This window comes from Heterodontus francisci, chromosome 35, assembly GCF_036365525.1.
Source record: "Heterodontus francisci isolate sHetFra1 chromosome 35, sHetFra1.hap1, whole genome shotgun sequence".
Taxonomy (NCBI): Eukaryota; Metazoa; Chordata; class Chondrichthyes; order Heterodontiformes; family Heterodontidae; genus Heterodontus; species Heterodontus francisci.
This window is the reverse complement of record NC_090405.1, coordinates 57858111-57882279: the sequence shown is the minus strand read 5'-3', so window position 1 is coordinate 57882279 and position 24169 is coordinate 57858111. Positions and strand designations below refer to the sequence as shown.

At 44.2% G+C, this 24169-nt stretch overlaps 1 protein-coding gene across 1 annotated transcript in view; it reads right to left on the bottom strand.

Annotated features, from left to right (window-relative positions):
• Nucleotides 1-23534, bottom strand: part of LOC137350551 (thrombospondin type-1 domain-containing protein 4-like) — a 471004-nt gene extending 447470 nt beyond the window's left edge. The window contains exons 1-6 of the mRNA XM_068015210.1: nt 23023-23534; nt 21610-21742; nt 20020-20089; nt 18623-18771; nt 18313-18483; nt 18038-18219 (exon numbers count right to left, since the gene is read on the bottom strand). Of these exons, the coding sequence (XP_067871311.1) occupies nt 18038-18219; nt 18313-18483; nt 18623-18771; nt 20020-20089; nt 21610-21742; nt 23023-23534 (1217 nt within the window). The remainder of the gene's footprint in view (nt 1-18037; nt 18220-18312; nt 18484-18622; nt 18772-20019; nt 20090-21609; nt 21743-23022) is intronic.
• Nucleotides 23535-24169: the final 635 nt, after the last annotated feature.

Here is a 24169-nt window from a genome sequence, read left to right as displayed (position 1 = left end):
TTCAACACTGGGACTGTAAAGTCAACACACGGACTGTAAATTCAACACTAAAACTGTAAATTCAACACTAAAGCTGTAAATACAACACTGGGACTGTAAATTCAACATTGGGACATTAAATTCAACACTAAAGCTGTAAATTCAACACTAAAGCTGTAAATTCAACACTGGGACTGTAAATTCAACACTAAAGCTGTAAATTCAACACTAAAGCTGTAAATTCAACACTAAAGCTGTAAATTCAACACTGGGACTGTAAATTCAACACTGGGACTGTAAATTCAACACTTTGGCTGTATCTGCAACACAGAGACTGTAAATTCAACACTGGGACTGTAAATTCAACACTGGGACTGTAAATTCAACACTTTGGCTGTAACTGCAACACAGAGACTGTAAATTCAACACTGGGACATTAAATTCAACACTAAAGCTGTAAATTCAACACTAAAGCTGTAATTTCAACACTGGGACTGTAAATTCGACACTGGGACTGTAAATTCGACACTGGGACTGTAAAGTCAACACACGGACTGTAAATTCAACACTAAAGCTGTAATTTCAACACTGGGACTGTAAATTCAACACTGGGACTGTAAATTCAACACTGGGACTGTAAATTCAACACTAAAGCTGTAATTTCAACACTGGGACTGTAAATTCGACACTGGGACTGTAAATTCGACACTGGGACTGTAAATTCAACACTGGGACTGTAAACTCAACACACGGACTGTAAATTCAACACTAAAGCTGTAAATACAACACTGGGACTGTAAATCCAACACTAAAGCTGTAAATACAACACTGGGACTGTAAATTCGACACTGGGACTGTAAATTCGACACAGGGACTGTAAATTCGACACAGGGACTGTAAATTCGACACAGGGACTGTAAATTCGACACAGGGACTGTAAATTCGACACTGGGACTGTAAATTCAACACTAAAACTGTAAATTCGACACTGGGACTGTAAATTCGACACTGGGACTGTAAATTCGACACAGGGACTGTAAATTCGACACAGGGACTGTAAATTCGACACTGGGACTGTAACTTCAACACTGGGACTGTAAATTCAACACTGGGACTGTAAAGTCAACACACGGACTGTAAATTCAACACTAAAACTGTAAATTCAACACTAAAGCTGTAAATACAACACTGGGACTGTAAATTCAACACAGGGACTGTAAATTCAACACAGGGACTGTAAATTCAACACTGGGACTGTAAATGCAACACAGGGACTGTAAATTCAACACAGGGACTGTAAATGCGACACTGGGACTGTAAATTCAACACACGGACTGTAAATTCAACACTAAAGCTGTAAATACAACACTGGGACTGTAAATTCAACACAGGGACTGTAAAGTCAACACACGGACTGTAAAGTCAACACACGGACTGTAAAGTCAACACACGGACTGTAAAGTCAACACACGGACTGTAAAGTCAACACACGGACTGTAAATTCAACACTGGGACTGTAAATTCAACACAGGGACTGTAAATTCAACACTGGGACTGTACATTCAACACGAGGGCTGTAAATTCAACACGAGGGCTGTAAATTCAACACGAGGGACTGTAAATTCAACACTGGGACTGTAAATTCAACATGAGGGCTGTAAATTCAACACAGGGACTGTAAATGCAACACTAAAGCTGTAAATTCAACACTAAAGCTGTAAATACAACACTGGGACTGTAAATTCAACACAGGGACTGTAAATTCGACACTGGGACTGTAAATTCGACACTGGGTCTGTAAAGTCAACACACGGACTGTAAATTCAACACTAAAACTGTAAATTCAACACTGGGACATTAAATTCAACACTGGGACTGTAAATTCAACACTAAAGCTGTAAATACAACACTAAAGCTGTAAATACAACACTGGGACTGTAAATTCAACACAGGGACTGTAGATTCGACACTGGGACTGTAAATTCGACACTGGGTCTGTAAAGTCAACACACGGACTGTAAATTCAACACTAAACCTGTAAATTCAACACTAAAACTGTAAATTCAACACAGGGACTGTAAATGCGACACTGGGACATTAAATTCGACACTGGGACATTAAATTCGACACTGGGACATTAAATTCGACACTGGGACATTAAATTCGACACTGGGTCTGTAAAGTCAACACACGGACTGTAAATTCAACACTAAAACTGTAAATTCAACACTGGGACTGTAAATTCAACACAGGGACTGTAAATTCAACACTGGGACTGTAAATTCAACACTGGGACATTAAATTCGACACTGGGACATTAAATTCGACACTGGGACTGTAAAGTCAACACACGGACTGTAAATTCAACACTAAAGCTGTAAATACAACACTGGGACTGTAAATTCAACACTGGGACTGTAAAGTCAACACACGGACTGTAAATTCAACACTAAAGCTGTAAATACAACACTGGGACTGTAAATTCGACACTGGGACTGTAAATTCGACACTGGGACTGTAAATTCGACACTGGGACTGTAAATTCGACTCTAAAACTGTAAATTCAACACTGGGACTGTAAATTCGACACTGGGACTGTAAATTCGACACTGGGACTGTAAATTCGACACTGGGACTGTAAATTCGACTCTAAAACTGTAAATTCAACACTGGGACTGTAAATTCAACACTGGGACTGTAAAGTCAACACACGGACTGTAAATTCAACACTAAAGCTGTAAATACAACACTGGGACTGTAAATTCGACACTGGGACTGTAAATTCGACACTGGGACTGTAAATTCGACTCTAAAACTGTAAATTCAACACTGGGACTGTAAATTCAACACTGGGACTGTAAATTCAACACAGGGACTGTAAAGTCGACACACAGACTGTAAATTCAACACTAAAGCTGTAAATACAACACTGGGACTGTCAATTCAACACTAAAGCTGTAAATACAACACTGGGACTGTAAATTCGACACTGGGACTGTAAATTCGACTCTAAAACTGTAAATTCAACACTGGGACTGTAAATTCAACACTGGGACTGTAAATTCAACACAGGGACTGTAAAGTCGACACACAGACTGTAAATTCAACACTAAAGCTGTAAATACAACACTGGGACTGTCAATTCAACACTAAAGCTGTAAATACAACACTGGGACTGTAAATTCAACACTGGGACTGTAAATTCAACACAGGGACTGTAAATTCAACACTGGGACTGTAAATTCAACACTGGGACTGTAAAGTCAACACACGGACTGTAAATTCAACACTAAAACTGTAAATTCAACACTGGGACTGTAAATTCAACACAGGGACTGTAAATTCAACACTGGGACTGTAAAGTCAACACGAGGGTTGTAAATTCAACACGAGGGCTGTAAATTCAACACGAGGGCTGTAAATTCAACACAGGGACTGTAAATTCAACACTGGGACTGTAAATTCAACACGAGGGCTGTAAATTCAACACGAGGGACTGTAAATTCAACACTGGGACTGTAAATTCAACACAGGGACTGTAAATTCAACACAGGGACTGTAAATTCAACACAGGGACTGTAAATGCAACACTAAAGCTGTAAATTCAACACTGGGACATTAAATTCAACACTGGGACTGTAAATTCAACACTGGGACTGTAAATACAACACTGGGACTGTAAATTCAACACTGGGACTGTAAATTCAACACTGGGACTGTAAATTCAACACTGGGACATTAAATTCCTCACAGGGACTGTAAATTCAATACTGGCAGATTAAATTCGACACAGAGAGTGTAAATTCAACACGGGGATATTAAATTCAACACTGGGACTGTAAATTCAACACAGGAGCGGTAAATTCAACACAGGGACTGTAAATTCAACACTGGGACATTACATTCAACACTGGGACATTACATTCAACACTGGGACTGTAAATGCAACACAGGGACATTACATTCAACACCGGGACATTACATTCAACACTGGAACTGTAAATTCAACACTGGGACATTAATTTCAACACTGGGACATTACATTCAACACTGGGACATTACATTCAACACTGGGACTGTAAATGCAACACAGGGACATTACATTCAACACCGGGACATTACATTCAACACTGGAACTGTAAATTCAACACTAAAGCTGTAAATTCAACACTAAAGCTGTAAATTCAACACTAAAGCTGTAAATTCAACACTAAAGCTGTAAATTCAACACTAAAGCTGTAAATTCAACACTGGGACATTACATTCAACACTGGAACTGTAAATTCAACACAGGGGCTGTAAATTCAACACTGGGACTGTAAATTCAACACCGGGGCTGTAAATTTCACACAGGGGCTGTAAATGCAACACAGGGACTGTAAATTCAACACTAAAGCTGTAAATTCAACACTAAAGCTGTAAATTCAACACTGGGACTGTAAATTCAACACTGGGACTGTAAATTCAACACTGGGACTGTAAATTCAACACTGGGACTGTAAAGTCAACACTGGGACTGTAAATGCAACACTAAAACTGTAAATTCAACACAGGGACTGTAAATTCGACACTGGGACTGTAAATTCGACACTGGGACAGTCAATTCAACACTGGGACAGTCAATTCAACACTAAAGCTGTAAATTCAGCACTGGGACTGTAAATTCGACACAGGGACTGTAAATTCGACACAGGGACTGTAAATTCAACACAGGGACTGTAAATTCGACACAGGGACTGTAAATTCGACACAGGGACTGTAAATTCAACACAGGGACTGTAAATGCAACACTGGGACTGTAAATGCAACACTGGGACTGTAAATTCAACACTTTGGCTGTACATTCAACACTGGGACATTAAATTCGACATAGAGACTGTAAATTCGACACTTGGACATTAAATTCGACACAGGGACATTAAATTCAACACTGGGACTGTAAATTCAACACTGGGACTGTAAATTCAACACACGGACTGTAAATCCAACACACGGACTGTAAATCCAACACTAAAACTGTAAATTCAACACTAAAACTGTAAATTCAACACTAAAACTGTAAATTCAACACCGGGGCTGTAAATTCAACACAGGGACTGTAAATTCAACACTTTGGCTGTAAATTCAACACTGGGACTGTAAATTCAACACAGGGAGTGTAAATTCAACACAGGGACTGTAAATCCGACACAGGGACATTAAATTCGACACAGGGACTGTAAATCCGACACTGGTGATACACAGAACCCCATGTTTGTGAGATGAGGGTAAGGCATTTTGCAAGAGCTGTTCTGTTCTGGGTTTGAGTTAATTTATCAGAACCTAATGATACTTCTAAACATAAATAAATGCAACTATCGGTGAGGAGGTTAGCCATTGAAAGGGTAACAGTAAATCTAAAACACAATATACTCAAGAAATGAAAATCAATCAGTGTCATAAAACGCAAGTTTAACCTTTTGTTGGGCGCCTTCATCATATCCTGACCCAAAATTTGTTTTCTCTTTGTTACAGCCATCCTCCAGTGTTCTAACAAAGCTGAACTTTGCAGGCTTCTGGCCTTAACACTCGTAAAAACTTTAGACCTGAACCACCTCTCTCATTTTCTCTCTTGGACAGCAGGTACAAGTAATGGAGGATGCTGGAAATGGAGGTGTGGGGGTCCCCTCTCAGTACATAGCCAGTCTGGTGGTCTGCACCCCTGGAGTCTATCCACCATTCTTCTGACTTTTCCCAGGTCATGGGAACCTTCTCTTTGCCAGATTTCCCATTTTTCCCTCTCCTGTTATTCTGCTGCAACCATTTACACCACCCCTTGATCCACTTTTATTTGCTTGTCTTCTTATCACCTTTGCCATTGTCACATTTGTCATTTTATCACTCTTCCCCTTGACCCTATCATAGACCTTCCCTTTTGTTCTTTCCTGCCTTGCGTACTTAAAAGTTCTTCATCTTTAACATCTTCAGTTCTGATGAAAGGTGATTGACTCGAAATATACACTGTTTTTCTCACAGATGTTGCCTAACTTGCTGAATGTTTCCAGTATTGTCTGTTTTTCTTTCATCAAGTTACAATACTTTGACAGGTGTGAGTGACTGTTGTCTAAGCAGAACAATATTGCTGAGAACCTGTCACACATGGAATGTTGCATGACTGGGATTTCCTGTTCTCTGATGGGAGTAGTATGCAGATTTATTTCGAGGTACTTTCTACCGTGTTGATACCCAGGATACATTTCTTACCCCAAGTTTTATGCATTTATTGAAATATATCATGGAATGATACAACACAGAAAGAGGACATGCATCCATCTTACCTACCTTAACTCTTTGACAGAACTATCCAATCAGTCCTACTCCCCTGCTCTTTTCCCCTATCCCTACAATTTTTTCCCTTTCAAATATATGTCCAATTCTGGTTGGAATATTACTCTTGAATTTTCCACCACCTTTTCAAGCAGTGTAAAACAGATCACAACAAATCACCTTAAAAAAAAGTTTCCTCATGTTCCTTCCGGTTCTTTTGCTAATCAGATTAAAGTTTATTGACTCTTCTGCCACTGGAAACAGTTTCTCTTTATTTACTCTATTAAAAATTCATGATTTTGAACATCTCGATCAAATCTGCTCTGAACATTCTCTGTTCTAACGAAAAGAACCCAAGCTTCTCCAGAATCTCCAGATAACTGCACTCCCTCATCCTTGGTACCATTCCAGTGAATATTTTTTGCACTCTCTCCAAGGTCATGACATCCTTCCTAAAGTGTGGTAAATAATACTCCAGAACAGGTTTATAAAGGTAAGCATAACTTCCTTGCTTATGTATTCTATGCCTCTAGCAATAAAGTTAAGGATCCATATGCTTTGAGAACTTGTCCTGCCAACTTCAAAGATTTGTGTGCATACAGCTCTATATGTTGTAAACCTACCAATTCAGAAATATTTGACTGTCACAATTTTTAAACCTTGCTCCCATTCTTGTCAGTTATGAGCTTCCACGCATTCCAGCGGGAGTCACAGACTACCCGGCTGAGGTATATTTTGTAAATTTAAAATGCTGTCTTTACGTATCTTTACAAATTCAATCACAACAGGCCTTTCATATTGAGTTATCACTACTTTATCTGTCACATTTCCTTCCCTACTGTGTTATTATTTTTGTGGTATTCTGTTCTGAGCCTTGGCCCTTTTTTACTGACGCTTCTCAGTTTCAAAAAGAAGTTCTTCCAAAATTCTTCCAAAGCACTGATGGGCTGTGTCCAAAACCCTCCTCTGCAACTAAACCAGTGGCAAAATGATGTTTCTTGCTTGTAATTATCAGCAAAAACCCACAACTCATTTCACATGTTTGTAAGATAATGGATGTTAAAGCTGGGGCACTATTTAGAATTTCAGACATTGCCAAGCTAGTTGGATTAAAGTCCTGCTACCCGACCCAAATCCGACGGGACCCGACGACATGTGTCCAGCATTCGGGCTCGGGTCAGTCCGGGTTGGACACGCTCTATTACAGGTAAGTGGCTCCAATGTTAATGGGGGGGGGAGCTACCAGAGGTCGTGGTACATATCGGTACCAATGACATAGCTAGGAAAAGGGATGAGGGCCTGAAAAGCGAATATAGGGAGTTAGGTTGGAAGCTGAAAGGCAGGACGAGCAGAGTAGTAATCTCAGGATTGTTACCGGTGCCACGTGCTAGTGAGGCTAGAAACAGGGAGCAAGTGCAGCTGAACACGTGGCTACAGAACTGGTGCAGGAGGGAGGGATTCAGATATGTAGATCATTGGGATACCTTCTGGGGAAGGTGGGACCTGTACAAGAAGGACGGGTTGCATCTGAACTGGAGGGGCACAAATATCCTGGACGGGAGGTTTGCTAAAGCTCTTCGGGAGGGTTTAAACTAGTTTAGCAGGGGGATGGGAACCGGAGCTACGGATCAGTGGATGGGGTAGCTGTTGAACAGGCAGATACCGAGTGCAGAGAGTCTGTGAGGAAGGTTAGACAGTTGACAGGGCAAAGTTGCAGCCAGTATGATGGGTTGAAGTGTGTCTATTTTAATGCAAGAAGTGTCAGGAATAAGGGTGATGAACTTAGAGCATGGATCAGTACTTGGAGCTACGATGTTGTGGCCATTACAGAGACATGGATATCACAGGGGCAGGAATGGATGTTGGATGTTCCGGGGTTTAGATGTTTCAAAAGGAATAGGGAGGGAGGTAAAAGAGGTGGGGGAGTGGCATTGCTAATCAGGGATAGTATCACAGCTGCAGAAAGGGAGGTCGTCGAGGAGGGTTTGTCTACTGAGTCATTATGGGTGGAAGTCAGAAACAGGAAAGGAGCAGTCACTTTGTTGGCAGTTTTCTATAGACCCCCAATAGCAACAGAGACATGGAGGAACAGATTGGGAGGCAGATTTTGGAAAGGTGCAGAAGTAACAGGGTTGTTGTCATGGGTGACTTCAACTTCCCTAATATTGATTGGAACCTCCTTAGTGCAAATAGTTTGGATGGAGCAGTTTTTGTCAGGTGTGTCCAGGAAGGTTTCCTGACTCAATATGTAGATAGGCCGACTAGAGGGGAGACTATGTTGGATTTGGTGCTTGGCAACGAACCAGGCCAGGTGGCAGATCTATCGGTGGGAGAGCATTTCGGTGATTGTGATCACAACTCCCTGACCTTTACTATAGTCATGGAGAGGGACAGGAGCAGACGGGATGGGAAAATATTTAATTGGGGGAGGGGGAATTACAATGCTATTAGGCAGGAACTGGGGAGCATAAATTGGGAACAGATGGTCTCAGGGAAATGCACGACAGAAATGTGGAGGTTGTTTAGGGAGCACTTGCTGCAACTGCTGGATAGGTTTGTCCCGATGAGGCAATGAAGGGATGGTAGGGTGAAGGAACCTTGGATGACAAGAGATGTGGAGCAGCAAGTCAAGAGGAAGAAGGAAGCTTACTTAAGGTTGAGGAAGCAAGGATCAGACAGGGCTCCAGAGGGTTACAAGGTAGCCAGGAAGGAACTGAAGAATGGACTTCGGAGAGCTAGAAGGGGACATGAAAAAGTCTTGGCGGGTAGGATAAAAGAAAATCCCAAGGCGTTCTACACTTATGTGAGGAACAAGAGGATGGCCAGAGTGAGGGTAGGGCCGATCAGGGATAGTGGAGGGAACTTCTGCCTGGAGTCGGAGGAGGTCCTAAATGAATACTTTGCTTCAGTATTCACTAGTGAGAGGGACCTGGTCGTTTGTGAGGACAGCGTGGAACAGGCTGATATGCTCGAACAGGTTGAGGTTAAGAGGGAGGATGTGCTGGAAATTTTGAATGATATGAGGACAGATAAGTCCCCGGGGCCAGACGGGATATACCCAAGGATATTACGGGAAGCGAGGGAAGAGATTTCTGCGCCTTTGGCGATGATCTTTGCGGCTTCAATGTCCACTGCAGTAGTACCGGATGATTGGAGGGTGGCAAATGTTGTTCCCTTGTTCAAGAAAGGGAATAGGGATAACCCTGGGAATTATAGACCAGTCAGTCTTACGTCGGTAGTGGGCAAATTATTGGAGAGGATTCTGAGAGACAGGATTTATGATTATTTGGAAAAGCATAGTTTGATTAGAGACAGTCAGCATGGCTTTGTAAGGGGCAGGTCATGCCTCACAAGCCTTATTGAATTCTTTGAAGATGTGACAAAACACACTGATGAAGGAAGAGCAGTGGATGTGGTGTATATGGATTTTAGCAAGGCGTTTGATAAGGTTCCCCAGGGTAGGCTCATTCAGAAAGTAAGGAGGCATGGGATTCAGGGAAAGTTGGCTGTCTGGATACAAAATTGGCTGGCCCATAGAAGTCAGAGGGTGGTAGTAGATGGAAAGTATTCAGCATGGAGCTCGGTGACCAGTGGTGTTCCGCAGGGATCTGTTCTGGGACCTCTGCTCTTTGTGATTTTTATAAATGACTTGGATGAGGAAGTGGAAGGCTGGGTTAGCAAGTTTGCCGATGACACAAAGGTTGCTGGAGTTGTGGATAGTGTGGAAGGCTGTTGTAGGTTGCAACGGGACATTGACAGGATGCAGAGTTGGGCTGAGAAGTGGCAGATGGAGTTCAACCTGGAAAAGTGTGAAGTGATTCATTTTGGAAGGTCGAATTTGAATGCAGAATACAGGCTTAAAGACAGGATTCTTGGTAGTGTGGAGGAACAGAGGGATCTTGGGGTCCATGTCCATAGATCGCTCAAATTTGCCACCCAAGTTGATAGGGTTGTTAAGAAGGTGTATGGTGTGTTGGCTTTCATTAACAGGGGGATTGAGTTTAAGAGCCGCGAGGTTATGCTGCAGCTCTATAAGGCCCTGGTTCGACCACACTTGGAATATTGTGTTCAGTTCTGGTCGCCTCATTATAGGAAGGATGTGGAAGCTTTAGAGAGGGTACAGAGGAGATTTACCAGGATGCTGCCTGGACTGGAGGGCATGTCTTATGAATAAAGATTGAGGGAGCTAGGGCTTTTCTCATTGGAGCGAAGAAGGATGAGAGGTGACTTGATAGATAGGTACATGGATGATAGTAGAATGAAGGGTCGGTAGTTAGTTTGATCTTAGAGTAGGTTAAAGGGTCGGCACAACATCGTGGGCCGAAGGGCCTGTACTGTGCTGTACTGTTCTATGTTCTAATTTTTGGACTGGAAAGGTGGTTTTGTTACAGTTATTTTAAGCTGATGCAGATCAGCAACAAAGTGAAAAACGGAAGGTAGGCTAACTGACGGTCATGTCGGGCACGGAAAAAAATGGAAGGACTCGGGCTGGGTCGGATGTGGTTCTGTCGGGCTCTGGTCAGGTCTTTTTTTGCAGACCCGAGCAGGCCTTTAAGTTGGATGAGTTTAAAGCATGAGGTAGAATTGTGCAGTTAATGACAATCTGATACTGATCTCTCCCCGAGTCACTCTTTCATCTTTATGAATAGAAATGTTCCAGCACAGAACAAAAGGGACCAACTTGTGTATCATTAAAAGTTACATCTACAGAATGGAAACTCGAAACACAATCAATAAATGCCTTAGTTTCCTCTCTCTAAATGCCAGTAATCCAAAGTGAATGCATTTTAAAAATTCTTTCATGGGATGTCAGTGTCACTGGCAAGGTCAGCATTTGTGCCCATCCCTAATTGCCCTTGAAAATGACCTCTGATATACATATGAGAGGTCCTGGGTTCAAATCCCAGACGAGCACTTCTCTGCAAGGGCGGCACAGTGGCGCAGTGGTTAGCACTGCAGCCTCACAGCTCTAGCAACCCGGGTTCAATTCTGCGTACTGCCTGTGTGGAGTTTGCAAGTTCTCCCTGCGTCTGTGTGGGTTTCCTCCGGGTGCTCCGGTTTCATCCCACATGCCAAAGACTTGCAGGTTGATAGGTAAATTGGCCATTATAAATTGCCCCTAGTATCGGTAGGTGGTAGGGAAATATAGGGACAGGTGGGGATGTGGTAGGAATATGGGATTAGTATAAATGGGTGGTTGATGGTCGGCACAGACTCGGTGGGCCGAAGGGCCTGTTTCAGTGCTCTATCTGTAAATGTAAAAAATAAAGTGGACATAAGGAAGCTGCAGACTGGTTATAGATAGGTTGAGTGAGTGGGCAAAAATGTGGCAGATGGAGTATAATGTGGGAAAATGTGAAGCTGTTCACTCCGGCAGGAAGAATAAAAAAGCAGAGTATTACTTAAACAGAAAACGACTGCAGAATTCCGAGGTGCAGTGGGATCTAGGTGTTCTAATGCAGGAGTCACAAAGAGTTAGTATGCAGGTACAGTAGGTAATTAAGAAGGCTAATGGAATGATATCCTTTATTACGAGAGGAATTGAAAATAAAAGGATGTTATGCTTCAGTTATACAGGGCATTTGTGAGACCATATCTTGAATACTGTGCGCAGTTTTGGTCTTCTTATTAAAGGAAGGATGTAAATGCGTTGGAGGTGGTTCAGAGGAGGTTTACTAGATTGATACCAGGAATGAGTGGGTTGTCTTATGAGGAAAGGTTGGACAGACTGGGCTTCTTTTCACTGGAGTTTAGAAGAGTGAGGGAGACTTTATTGAAGTTTTGATTGAAGACCTGAACGGTCGAGACAAGGTGAATGTGGAGAGGATGTTTTCCTCTTGTGGGCGAGTCCAGAACTAGGGGGCACGGTTTTAAAATTAGGGGTTGCCTTTTTAGGACAGAAATGAGGAGAATTTTTCTGAGGGTTGTGCGACTTTGGAACTCTCTACCTCAGAAGGTGGTGGAGGCGGTGTCATTGAATATTGTTAAGGCGGAGGTAGACAGATTCTTAGAGTTCTGAAGAAGGGTCACTGACCTGAAACGTTAACTCTGCTTCTCTCTCCACAGATGTTGCCAGACCTGCTGAGTATTTACAGAATTTTTTGTTTTTATTTGTATGTAGGTCCCTTGCAGTCAGAAACAGGGGAATTTATTGTGGGGAATAAAGAAATGGCTGACCAACTAAATGCATACTTTGGTTCTGTCTTCACAAAGGAGGACACAAACATCATACCAGAAATGTTGGGGAACACAGGACTTAATGAGAGAGAGGAACTGAAAGAAATCAGTATTAGTAGAGAAATGGTGTTGGGGAAATTGATGGGATTGAAGGCTGATAAATCCCCAGGATCTGATGGTATGCATCCCAGAGTACTTAAGGAAGTGGCCCTAGAAACAGTGGATGCATTGGTGGTCATATTCCAAGATTCTATAGACTCTGGAACAGTTCCTACAGATTGGAGGGTAGCTAATGTAACCCCACTATTTAAAAAGGGAGGTAGAGAGAAAGCAGGGAATTATAGGCCAGTCAGCCTGACGTCGGTAGTGGGGAAAATTCTAGAGTCCATTATCAAAGATTTTATAGCAGAGCACTTGGAGAACAGTGGTAGAATCGGACAGAGTCAGCATGGATTTACAAAAGGGAAATCATGCTTGACAAATCTACTAGAATTCTTCGAGGATGTAACTAGTAGAATTGATGAGGGGGAGCCAATGGATGTGGTTTATTTGGACTTTCAGAAGGCTTTCGATAAAGTCCCACATAAGAGATTAGCATGTAAAATTGAAGTGTATGGGATTGGGGGTAGTGTATTGCGAAGGATAGAAAATTGGTTGGCGGACAGGAAACAAAGAGTAGGGATAAATGGGTCTTTTTCCGAATGGCAGGCAGTGAGTAGTGGGGTACCGCAGGGATCGGTGCTCGGACCCCAGCTATTCACAATATACATTAATGATTTAGATGAGGGAACTAACTGTAATATCTCCAAATTTGCAGATGACACAAAACTGGGTGGGAGGGTGAGTTGTGAGGAGGATGCAGAGAGGCTTCAGGGTGATTTGGACAAGTTGAATGAGTGGGCTAATGCATGGCAAATGCAGTATAATGTTGATAAATGTGAGGTTATCCACTTTGGTAGCAAAAACAGGAAGGCAGATTATTATCTGAACAGCTATAAACTGAGAGAGGGGAATATGCAGCGAGACCTGGGTGTTCTTATACACCATAGAACATAGAACAGAACTGCACAGTACAGGCCCTTCGGCCCACGATGTTGTGCCAAACCTTTAACCTACTCTAAGATCAAACTAACTACCTACCCTTCATTCTACTATCATCCATGTACCTATCCAAGAGTCGCTTAAATGTCCCTAATGTATCTGCTTCTACTACCACCGCTGGCAGTGCATTCCACGCACCCACCACTCTCTGTGTAAAGAACCTACCTCTGACATCTCCCCGAAACCTTCCTCCAATCACCTTAAAATTATGCCCCCTGGTGATAGCCCTTTCCACCCTGGGAAAAAGTCTCTGGCTATCCAATCTATCTATGCCTCTCATCATCTTGTACCCCTCTATCAAGTCACCTCTCATCCTTCTTCGCTCCAATGAGAAAAGCCCAAGCTCCCTCAATCTTTATTCATAAGACATGCCCTCCAGTCCAGGCAGCATCCTGGTAAATCTCCTCTGGACCCTCTCTAAAGCTTCCACATCCTTCCGATAATGAGGCGACCAGAACTGAACACAATATTCCAAGTGTGGTCGAACCAGGGCCTTATAGAGCTGCAGCATAACCTCGCGGCTCTTAAACTCAATCCCCCTGTTAATGAAAGCCAACACACCATACGCCTTCGTAACAACCCTATCAACTTGGGTGGCAACTTTGAGCGATCTATGGACGTGGACCTCAAGATCCCTCTGTTCCTCCACACTACCAAGAATCCTGTCTTTAAGCCTGTATTCTGCATTCAAATTCGACCTTCCAAAATGAATCACTTCACACTTTTCCAGGTTGAACTCCATCTGCCACTTCTCAGCCCAGCTCTGCATCCTGTCAATGTCCCGTTGAAACCTACAGCAGCCTTCCACACTATCCACAACTCCAGCAACCTTCGTGTCATCGGCAAACTTACTAACCCAGCCTTCCACTTCCTCATCCAAGTCATTTATAAAAATCACAAAGAGCAGAGGTCCCAGAACAGATCCCTGCGGAACACCACTGTTCACCGAGCTCCAGGCTGAATACTTTCCATCTACTCCCACCCTCTGTCTTCTATGGGCTGGCCAATTTTGTATCCAGACAGCCAACTTTCCCTGTATCCCATGCCTCCTTACTTTCTGAATGAGCCTACCATGGGGAACCTTATCAAACGCCTTGCTAAAATCCATATACACCACATCCACTGCTCTTCCTTCATCAGTGTGTTTTGTCACATCTTCAAAGAATTCAATACTTGTGAGGCATGACCTGCCCCTCACAAAGCCATGCTGACTGTCTCTAATCAAACTATGCTTTTCCAAATAATCATAAATCCTGTCTCTCAGAATCCTCTCCAATAATTTGCCCACTACCGACGTAAGACTGACTGGTCTATAATTCCTAGGATTATCCCTATTCCTTTCTTGAACAAGGGAATAACATTTGCCACCCTCCAATCATCTGGTACTACTCCAGTTGACAGTGAGGGTGCAAAGATCATCGCCAAAGGCGCGGCAATCTCTTCCCTCGCTTCCCGTAATATCCTTGGGTATATCCCGTCTGGCCCCGGGGACTTATCTGTCCTCATATCATTCAAAATTTCCAGCACATCCTCCCTCTTAACCTCAAACCTGTTCGAGCATATCAGCCTGTTCCACGCTGTCCTCACAAACGACCAGGTCCCTCTCACGAGTGAATACTGAAGCAAAGTATTCATTTAGGACCTCCCCTACCTCCTCCGACTCCAGGCACAAGTTCCCTCCACTATCCCTGATTGGCCCGACCCTCACTCTGGCCATCCTCTTGTTCCTCACATAAGTGTAGAACGCCTTGGGATTTTCCTTTATTCGACCCGCCAAGACTTTTTCATGTCCCCTTCTAGCTCTCCTAAGTCCATTCTTCAGTTCCTTCCTGGCTACCTTGTAACCCTCTAGAGCCCTGTCTGATCCTTGCTTCCTCAACCTTAAGTAAGCTTCCTTCTTCCTCTTGACTTGCTGTTCCACATCTCTTGTCATCCAAGGTTCCTTCACCCTACCATCCCTTCCTTGCCTCATCGGGACAAACCTATCCAGCAGTCGCAGTTAGTGCTCCCTAAACAACCTCCACATTTCTGTCGTGCATTTCCCTGAGAACATCTGTTCCCAATTTATGCTCCCCAGATCCTGCCTAATAGCATTGTAATTCCCCCTCCCCCAATTAAATATTTTCCCATCCCGTCTGCTCCTGTCCCTCTCCATGACTATAGTAAAGGTCAGGGAGTTGTGATCACAATCACCGAAATGCTCTCCCACCGATAGATCTGCCACCTGGCCTGGTTCGTTGCCAAGCACCAAATTCAACATAACCTCCCCTCTTGTCGGCCTATCTACATATTGAGTCAGGAAACCTTCCTGGACACACCTGACAAAAACTGCTCCATCCAAACTATTTGCACTAAGGAGTTTCCAATCAATATTAGGGAAGTTGAAGTCACCCATGACAACAACCCTGTTATTTCTCCACCTTTCCAAAATCTGCCTCCCAATTTGTTCCTCCGTGTCTCTGTTGCTTTTGGGGGGTCTGTAGAAAACTCCCAATAAAGTGACTGCTCCCTTCCTGTTTCTGACTTCCACCCATAATGACTCAGTAGACAAACCCTCCTCGACGACCTCCCTTTCTGCAGCTGAGATACTATCCCTGATTAGCAATGCCACTCCCCCACCTCTTTTACCTCCCTCCCTATTCCTTTTGAAACATCTAAACCCCAGAACAGCCAACATCCATTCCTGCCCCTGTGATATCCAAGTCTCCGTAATGGCCACAACATCGTAGCTCCAAGTACTGATCCATGCTCTAAGTTCATCACCCTTATTCCTGACACTTCTTGCGTTAAAATAGACACACTTCAACCCATCATACTGGCTGCAACTTTGCCCCGTCAACTGTCTAACCTTCCTCACAGACTCTCTGCACTCGGTATCTGCCTGTTCAACAGCTACCCCATCCACTGATCCGTAGCTCCGGTTCCCATCCCCCTGCCAAACTAGTTTAAACCCTCCCGAAGAGCTCCAGCAAACCTTCCACCCAGGATATTGGTGCCCCTCCAGTTCAGATGCAACCCGTCCTTCTTGTACAGGTCCCACCTTCCCCAGAAGGTATCCCAATGATCCACATAACTGAAGCCCTCCCTGCTACACCAGCTCTGTAGCCACGTGTTCATCTGCACTCGCTCCCTGTTTCTAGCCTCACTAGCACGTGGCACCGGTATCAATCCTGAGATTACTACTCTGCTCGTCCTGCCTTTTAGCTTCCAACCTAACTCCCTATATTCGCTTTTCAGGTCCTCATCCCTTTTCCTAGCTATGTCATTGGTACCGATGTGTACCACGACTTCCGACTGCTCCCCCTCCCCCTTAAGAATCCTGTAGATTCGATCCGAGACATCCCTGACCCTGGCACCCGGGAGGCAACATACCATCCAGGAGTCTCCTTCGCGACCACAGAATCTCCTGTCTGTTCCTCTAACCATTGAATCTCCTATCACTATCACTCTCCTACTCTCCCCCCTTCCCTTCTGAGCCACTGAACCAGGCTCAGTGCCAGAGACCTGGCCGCTGTGGCTTTCCCCTGGTCGGTCGTCCCCCCCAACCGTATCCAAAACGGTATACTTATTATTGAGGGGATTGGCCACAGTGGATCCCTGCACTGTGCGCCTATTCCCTTTCCCCCCCCCACCCCTGACGGTCACCCAGCTACCTTTATCCTGTAACTTAGGTGTCACTACTTCCCTATAACTGCTCTCTATCACCCCCTCAGCCTCCCGCATGATCCAATGTTCATCCAGCTCCAGCTCCAGTTCCCTAACGCAGTCTGTGAGGAGCTGCAGTTGGGTGCACTTCTCACAAGTCGCTGAAGGTAAGCATGCAGGTGCAACAGGCGGTAAAAAAGGCAAATGGTATGTTGGCCTTTATAGCGAGAGGATTCGCTGAGGCAGGGAGCGAGTGATGAAGCAGGGAGCAAGTGACAAGTGTCGATGAAGTGGCAAGCAGTCAGGAGCTATGAGTGGGAATGGCGAGCAGATGGGCGTGGGAGGAGCGAAGAGAAGCAGTGATCACCGGAGGGAGCAGGGAAGAGAAAGTGGTGATTGAGGCGGCGATCACGCAAGGGAGTGGGGTACTGTTAGGGGGTGGAGGCAGTGATCACTGCCATTGAGGGGTGAGAGGTTTGGGTTCGATTTGCTTTTTTGTTTCAAATTGAGCAGTGTCATCTTTATTACTGGCAACTGCCTGAAACGTCGCAGACATTTCAGTTGATGAGGCTGCATTTGCGCATGTGCCAGTAGTGCGCCACCTAGTGGTTCTGTTGTCAGCACACACAGATTTTTATTAATTAATTGAATTTAAATTCCACCAGCTGCCATGGTGGGATTTGTATCTAGTGTCCCCAGGTCATTAGCCAGAGCCTCCGGATTACTAGTTCAATTACATTATCACTGTGCCACCATCTCCCCAAATACTTTGCTTATGTAAGATGTGCATGTACCAAATTGGAAGAAGATACTGTTACTAGCAGCCTACCTCCTCTCCAACTTAAGACTCTGTCCCTGTAACAAAGATCGCCCGCCCTCTCTTAAAATTCCTTGACTAAACTGGCTTTCATTCCTGTTCTGTGAAGCTGATGGCTGAAGTCCTGGTTTGAGATGATCCTGTCTCCTGTGTAGTGGAACTGAAGGGCGAAGAGCAGAGAGAACATGGCCAGAGTATAGAGTCATGCTTTCCTCCTGATGACTCGGAAAGGCATGAGAGAGCGACTGGTCAGAAGATAAAAAGTAGGGTCTTCTCCTTGGATAAATGATCTTCCTCTGGTTAGAACTTGTCACTGGCAGGCAGGGTCTGGTCTGCTCTTTAACTCCATTCCCACATGTCTGTGAACATGCTGACCACGGCCCCCAGTTACCCCACATACCCGGAATTCCAGCATTCATCTCTGAAGCCTCTGTGTTTTGTTCTCTCCTGTGAGGAACCTGCAGAAAAAAGCACTGGTTAGATATTTTTGCCCTGACATTGTAACCTTTGTATAATGAAGGCTATTGAAATGTTTGTTTCACTCTCCATATCACATCTTGCTCCACACCCGGGAGTGATGAACTCTCCTTCATGTACCTGGTGTGAGGCTGAGTTCCCTATTCTGTATGGATCTGTTAATTGTTTCAGTGTTACACTGTTTATATTAAATAGACAGCCAAATGGCTCTAAGTGAACTCCTGGGAGCAGGCACATATTAAAGGGGGCCTGTGAATGAACTTTATTTTCTAGAGAGATCTAGAAGCATCATTTAATTTGCATACTTCTTCAGGTGACAGTGAATGGAACAAAATGGATGGCCGGGATTTTATGTTGGCAACCGGATTCTTGACGTCTGGAAAAGTGATGCTGAGATCCCGAGTCACCTCTTCTGTGAAAGGCCCGCTCAATCTAGTACCAATTAGACACTTAAGTGGACAGTGGTGAGCCTTCCACAGGATCAAGGACCCTGGCGATGGAAGTCCTGCCTTTGGAGAGTTACTGGCTGTAGCAGTATGGATTGTGGTGAATGGCTGTTTTTTAGACTGGAGAGATGTTTACCATGGTGTTCCCCAGAGTTCAATACTAGGACAACTGCTGTTTTTGTTATACACATTTATTTTCACATGTCAGAGGTTTATAATTAGGTCCATTGTTAAATGGTCAGCTTTTTGGGATCTGTGTCAGCTATTTTTGAGATTGTTGCTGCCTTTTTTTAAGATTGGTATGCATGCTTCTTGGGATTACCAACTTCAAAGTTAGGAGGAGAGCTTATCTCTCATGATGCCCATCACAGCAGCTGTTGATATTGCTGCAGTTTGTAATGGCACTGAATTCAGTTCATTTCTCGGCATCAAGCATTTACATTGGCTGATAAACAGTTTAACATTTAAGTGAATTCTGCGGTGTACCCACTCTACAGTTGCCACTAAAAATGCACCACATGAAAATCTTCTAGGGACACATGTCCCACAGTCTACATCTGACCCTCTTTGTGAAATACATTCTACCCACTTCTGAAACTGCCATGGCAATGCTGCCTAGAGTGTTGCTTCTGCACATCCATTGACATTTCCGATGTCAACACGTTACATGAACAGCCATAAATGTCGTTTTGGGGTGTGCACAGACACCCTTGTTCATATGATGCCCATGTCAGTGACGTGTAGTTCACATGGAATAATTCAACTCAATGCTGAGTTTGTTGGAGAAAAACAAAACAATTTGAAACCTTCCCACAACGTAGCTGTGGTAATGTAGAAATTTTTAATATTCAAAACTTTGTAGACAGATGGACTTTGTTAAGGGAAGATTAGTCATGTTGGAATTAAAGCAAATGTTCTGACACAGTACAAGAAAGATTGTTGACTCAGCATTCTGACTGCAAACAGGAAATAAATACATTCTTTAATAATTGAATGTTGCAGTTGGGGTTTCACAAGGTTAACTGCCTGTGCTTGCAGTGGAGGGCAACTGTCAAAAACATCTCCGCTTACCTTTCTGTGTGCAAAGCATAGTTGAGGGATTACTGACAAGATACCGAGGAGTGTAACAAGTGTGCAAAACCTGCAACAGAACAAACAGTCTGTCAAATATTGCTCGGGGCCAATCACAACAGACATTTAAAAAATAATTTACCTGCTGTAAATCCACGGTATCACAGCCACAGTGCCAGACTGAACCTTTGACTGATTCATTCTGTAACAGTTTAGTATATAGAAAAAACAAAAGTGCTTTAATGGTAGGGAAGGATTTTGTCAGGTAGCTGAGACACTGAGTCAAAGACTTCAGAGAGAAATAGATTGGACTGAATAAGAGTACTGAAATGGTAAATGTCATGTTGACAGTTTTCATAGTGAGATTGGGAGAAGGCAAGAGCCCATAGAATGTAGTCTAGAAGGATCAGAAAGACTGAAGACAGTTTAGAAGAAGGGTATTCACCTTTCTAGATGTTAATTTCTTTTTCAAGCATTTTCTGTTCTTCTTGTGGTATTATGGTATCGTGGGACAGACTTCCAGCCTGTGTAGCAGTGTGGGATGCTCTGCAACATAGCACCAATATACAAAGTCTTGGGCAGTAGACTTAGGTTCTGTGCCTACTCCACTGATCATCAGATCAGGAGTAGGCCATTCGGCCCTTCAAACCTGCTCTGCCATTCAATAAGATCATGGCTGATCGGATTGTGGCCTTAACTCCACTTCCCTTGATCAAGCATCTGTCTAATTCAGCCTTGAATATATTCAATGACACATCCTTCACTGCTCTCTGGGGAAGAGAATTCCAAAGGTTAACGACCCTCTGAGAGAAGAAATTCCTCCTCATCTCTGCCTTAAACGGGAGACCCTTTATTTTGTAACTGTGCCCCCTAGTTCTAGATTCCCCCACAAGGGGAAACATCCTCTCAGCATCCACCCTCTCAAGCCCCCTCAGAATCTTGATTATGATTAGATTAGAGATACAGCACTGAAACAGGCCCTTCGGCCCACCGAGTCTGTGCCGAACATCAACCACCCATTTATACTAATCCTACACTAATCCCATATTTCTACCAAACATCCCCACATATTTCCCTACCACCTACCTAGTGACAATTTATAATGGCCAATTTACCTATCAACCTGCAAGTCTTTTGGCTTGTGGGAGGAAACCGGAGCACCCGGAGAAAACCCACGCAGACACAGGGAGAACTTGCAAACTCCACACAGGCAGTACCCGGAATCGAACCCGGGTCCCTGGAGCTGTGAGGCTGCGGTGCTAACCACTACGCCACTGTGCCGCTCTTTTATGTTTCAATAAGATCCTCTCTCATTCTTCTAAACTCCAGTGAGTAGAGGCCCAACCTGCTCAGCCTTTCCTCATAAGACAACCTCTTCATCCCAGGAATCAACCTAGTGAACCTTCTCTGAACTGCTTCCAATGCAAGTATATCCCTCCTTAAATAAGGAGACCAAATCTGTACACAGTACTCTAGGTGCGATCTCACCAGTCCCCTGAAAAATTGTAGCAAGACATTCTTACTTTTATACTCCATCCCCCTGGCGATAAATGCAAACATTCCATTTGCCTTCCTAATTACTTGCTGTACCTGCATGGTAACTTTTTGTGATTCAAGGACAAGCAGATCCCTCGGTACTGCGGCATTCTGCAGTCTTACTCCAGCTTTTCTATTCTTCCCACCAAAGTGGACAACCTCACATTTTCCCACATTATATTCCCATCTGCCAAATTTTTGCCCACTCATTTAACCTATCCATATCACTTTGCAGACTCTGTGTCCTCTTTACAACTTGCCTTCCCTCCTATCTTTGTATCATCAGCAAATTTGGCTACAATACACTCGATCCCTTCATCCAAGTCATTAATATATATTGTAAATAGGTGAGGCCCCAGGACTAATCCCAGTGGCACTCTGCAGTTTGCCAACATGAAAATGCCCCATTTAACCTGACTCTGTTTCCTGTTAGTTAGCCAATCCTCTATCCATGCTAATATATTACCCCCTACACCATGAGCTCTTAGCTTGTAGTACCTTTTATGTGGCACCATATCGAGTGGCTTTTGGAAATCTAAATACATTATATCTACTGGTTCCCCATTATCCACTGTGCTTGTTACATCCTCAAAGAACTCTAATAAATTTGTCAAACACGATTTTCCCTTTCATAAAACCATGTTGACTTTACCTGATTGTACTATGATTTTCTAAATGGCCTGCTACTACTTCCTTAACAATCAGTTCTAGCATTTTCCCTATGACAGATGTTAGGCTAACAGGCGTATAGTTTCCTGCTTTCTGTCTCCCTCCTTTCTTGAATAGAGGTGTTATATTTGTGGTTTTCCAATCCACTGGGACCTTTCCAGAATCCAGGAAATTTTGGAAGATTGCAACCAATGCATCCACTGGGCTGGATTTTACGATGAGCAGACGGAAACTGGACACTGACGTAAAATTCGGTGCCGACCCCATTATTTTTTTATTCATTCATGGGATGTGGGCATCACTGGCCAGGTCAGCATTTATTGTCCATCCCTAATTGCCCTTGAGAAGGTGGTGGTGAGCTGCCTTCTTGAACCGCTGCAGTCCATGTGGGGTAGGTACACCCACAGTGCTGTTAGGAAGGGAGTTCCAGGATTTTGACCCAGTGACAAGGGCAGCAAATGCATGGGAACACCACCACCTGCAAGTTCCGCACCAAGTCACACACCATCCTGACTTGGAACTATATCGCCGCCGTTCCTTCAGTCACTGGGTAAAGATCCTGGAACTCCCTTCCTAACAGCACTGTGAGTGTACCTACCCCACATGGACTGCAGCGGTTCAAGAAGGCAGCTCACCACCACCTTCTCAAGGGCAATTAGTGTTGGACAATAAATGCTGGCCTAGCCAGTGACGCCCACATGTCATGAAACGAATAAAAAAAAAAACTGAACTATTCACCCTTGTGCATCTCCTCAGTGTCTGTCATTTGGATGCTTTTGCCTGTCCCAATGCTCCTACACAGTGCTAACACAGTAGCTGCCGCATGACTGGCAGTGGTTGACTTTCACTGGGCAAGACTGCAGATGGCCTTGCAGGGTGACCTTGAGTATCTCTGAGCCTGGGGACCTAGCTTTGGACTGCGCCAGCCCAACATGGATGGTAACAGTCGGGGATGGCTTGCTGACAGGCAACAGCAAGGGTGCTGGCAGAATGGTAGTGATGGTAGCATGAATGCTGTCATCCTGAAAGAAGGCAGCAGGTCCACGCAACACAGAAGCAATGGCACACCCTGTGGGCTGTACCTCAGCAGTCCTAGCAATCTGTTGAAGAAGAGTTTGCTGCACTGCTGTGAGAGCCTGCATGCCACTTTCAGCACTAAGATTCACAGCCATGATGGCAGCAGTCTGAACCTGCATGGCAGCAAGCATGGATCTCATGACCTTCGTCTGAACTCCCACTGCACAGAGACGTTGGCTGGCTTCTGCTTGCACTGCTGTGGAAGCTGAGACATCGGCCACCAAGTGCTGCATCACTGCTGGGTCCTCATGCACTCATGAAGCTGGCCACCACTTCCATGCTGGAAAGGATGGGCTGTAAACTCTTTGTGATGTCCTCTGCCATGTTGGAGCCAGACTCCTCCATGCTCCTTGACAATCAAAAGAGGCAGTCAGGCAGGCCTGCTAATACACCAAGCATCTCGGTGTGCATGCTCATCAGCATTCTCCTGTAGGCTGAAACCATCAAAGTCCTTATCTAAGTCTCCTGGAGCAGAAACATGCAACTTCGTCCTCCAAGGAGCTGATAAACAAACTGTCTTATCTTTCTGGCCTACTTGTGCCAGGTGATACACGATATGCAGAACTTGGCTCAAGACTAGCCTCTTCAGGTATGCATAGTGCCAGTATCCGAGTTGGTGGTTGTGAGTGTGCAGCTCTTGTGCTTCCTGATAGAATAGTTACAGCACGGAAGGTGCAATGGCCTCCTTTTATGTCTGTGCCGGTTCTCTAGTCCCACTTCCTCACCTTTCCCTGTATCCCTGGAAATCTTTTCTCTTCAGATAATTATCCAATTCCCTTTTAAAAGTCACAATTGAACCTGCCTCCACCACACTCTCAGACAGAGCATTCCAGATCCTAAACACTCACTGAACCTGCCTCCACCACAC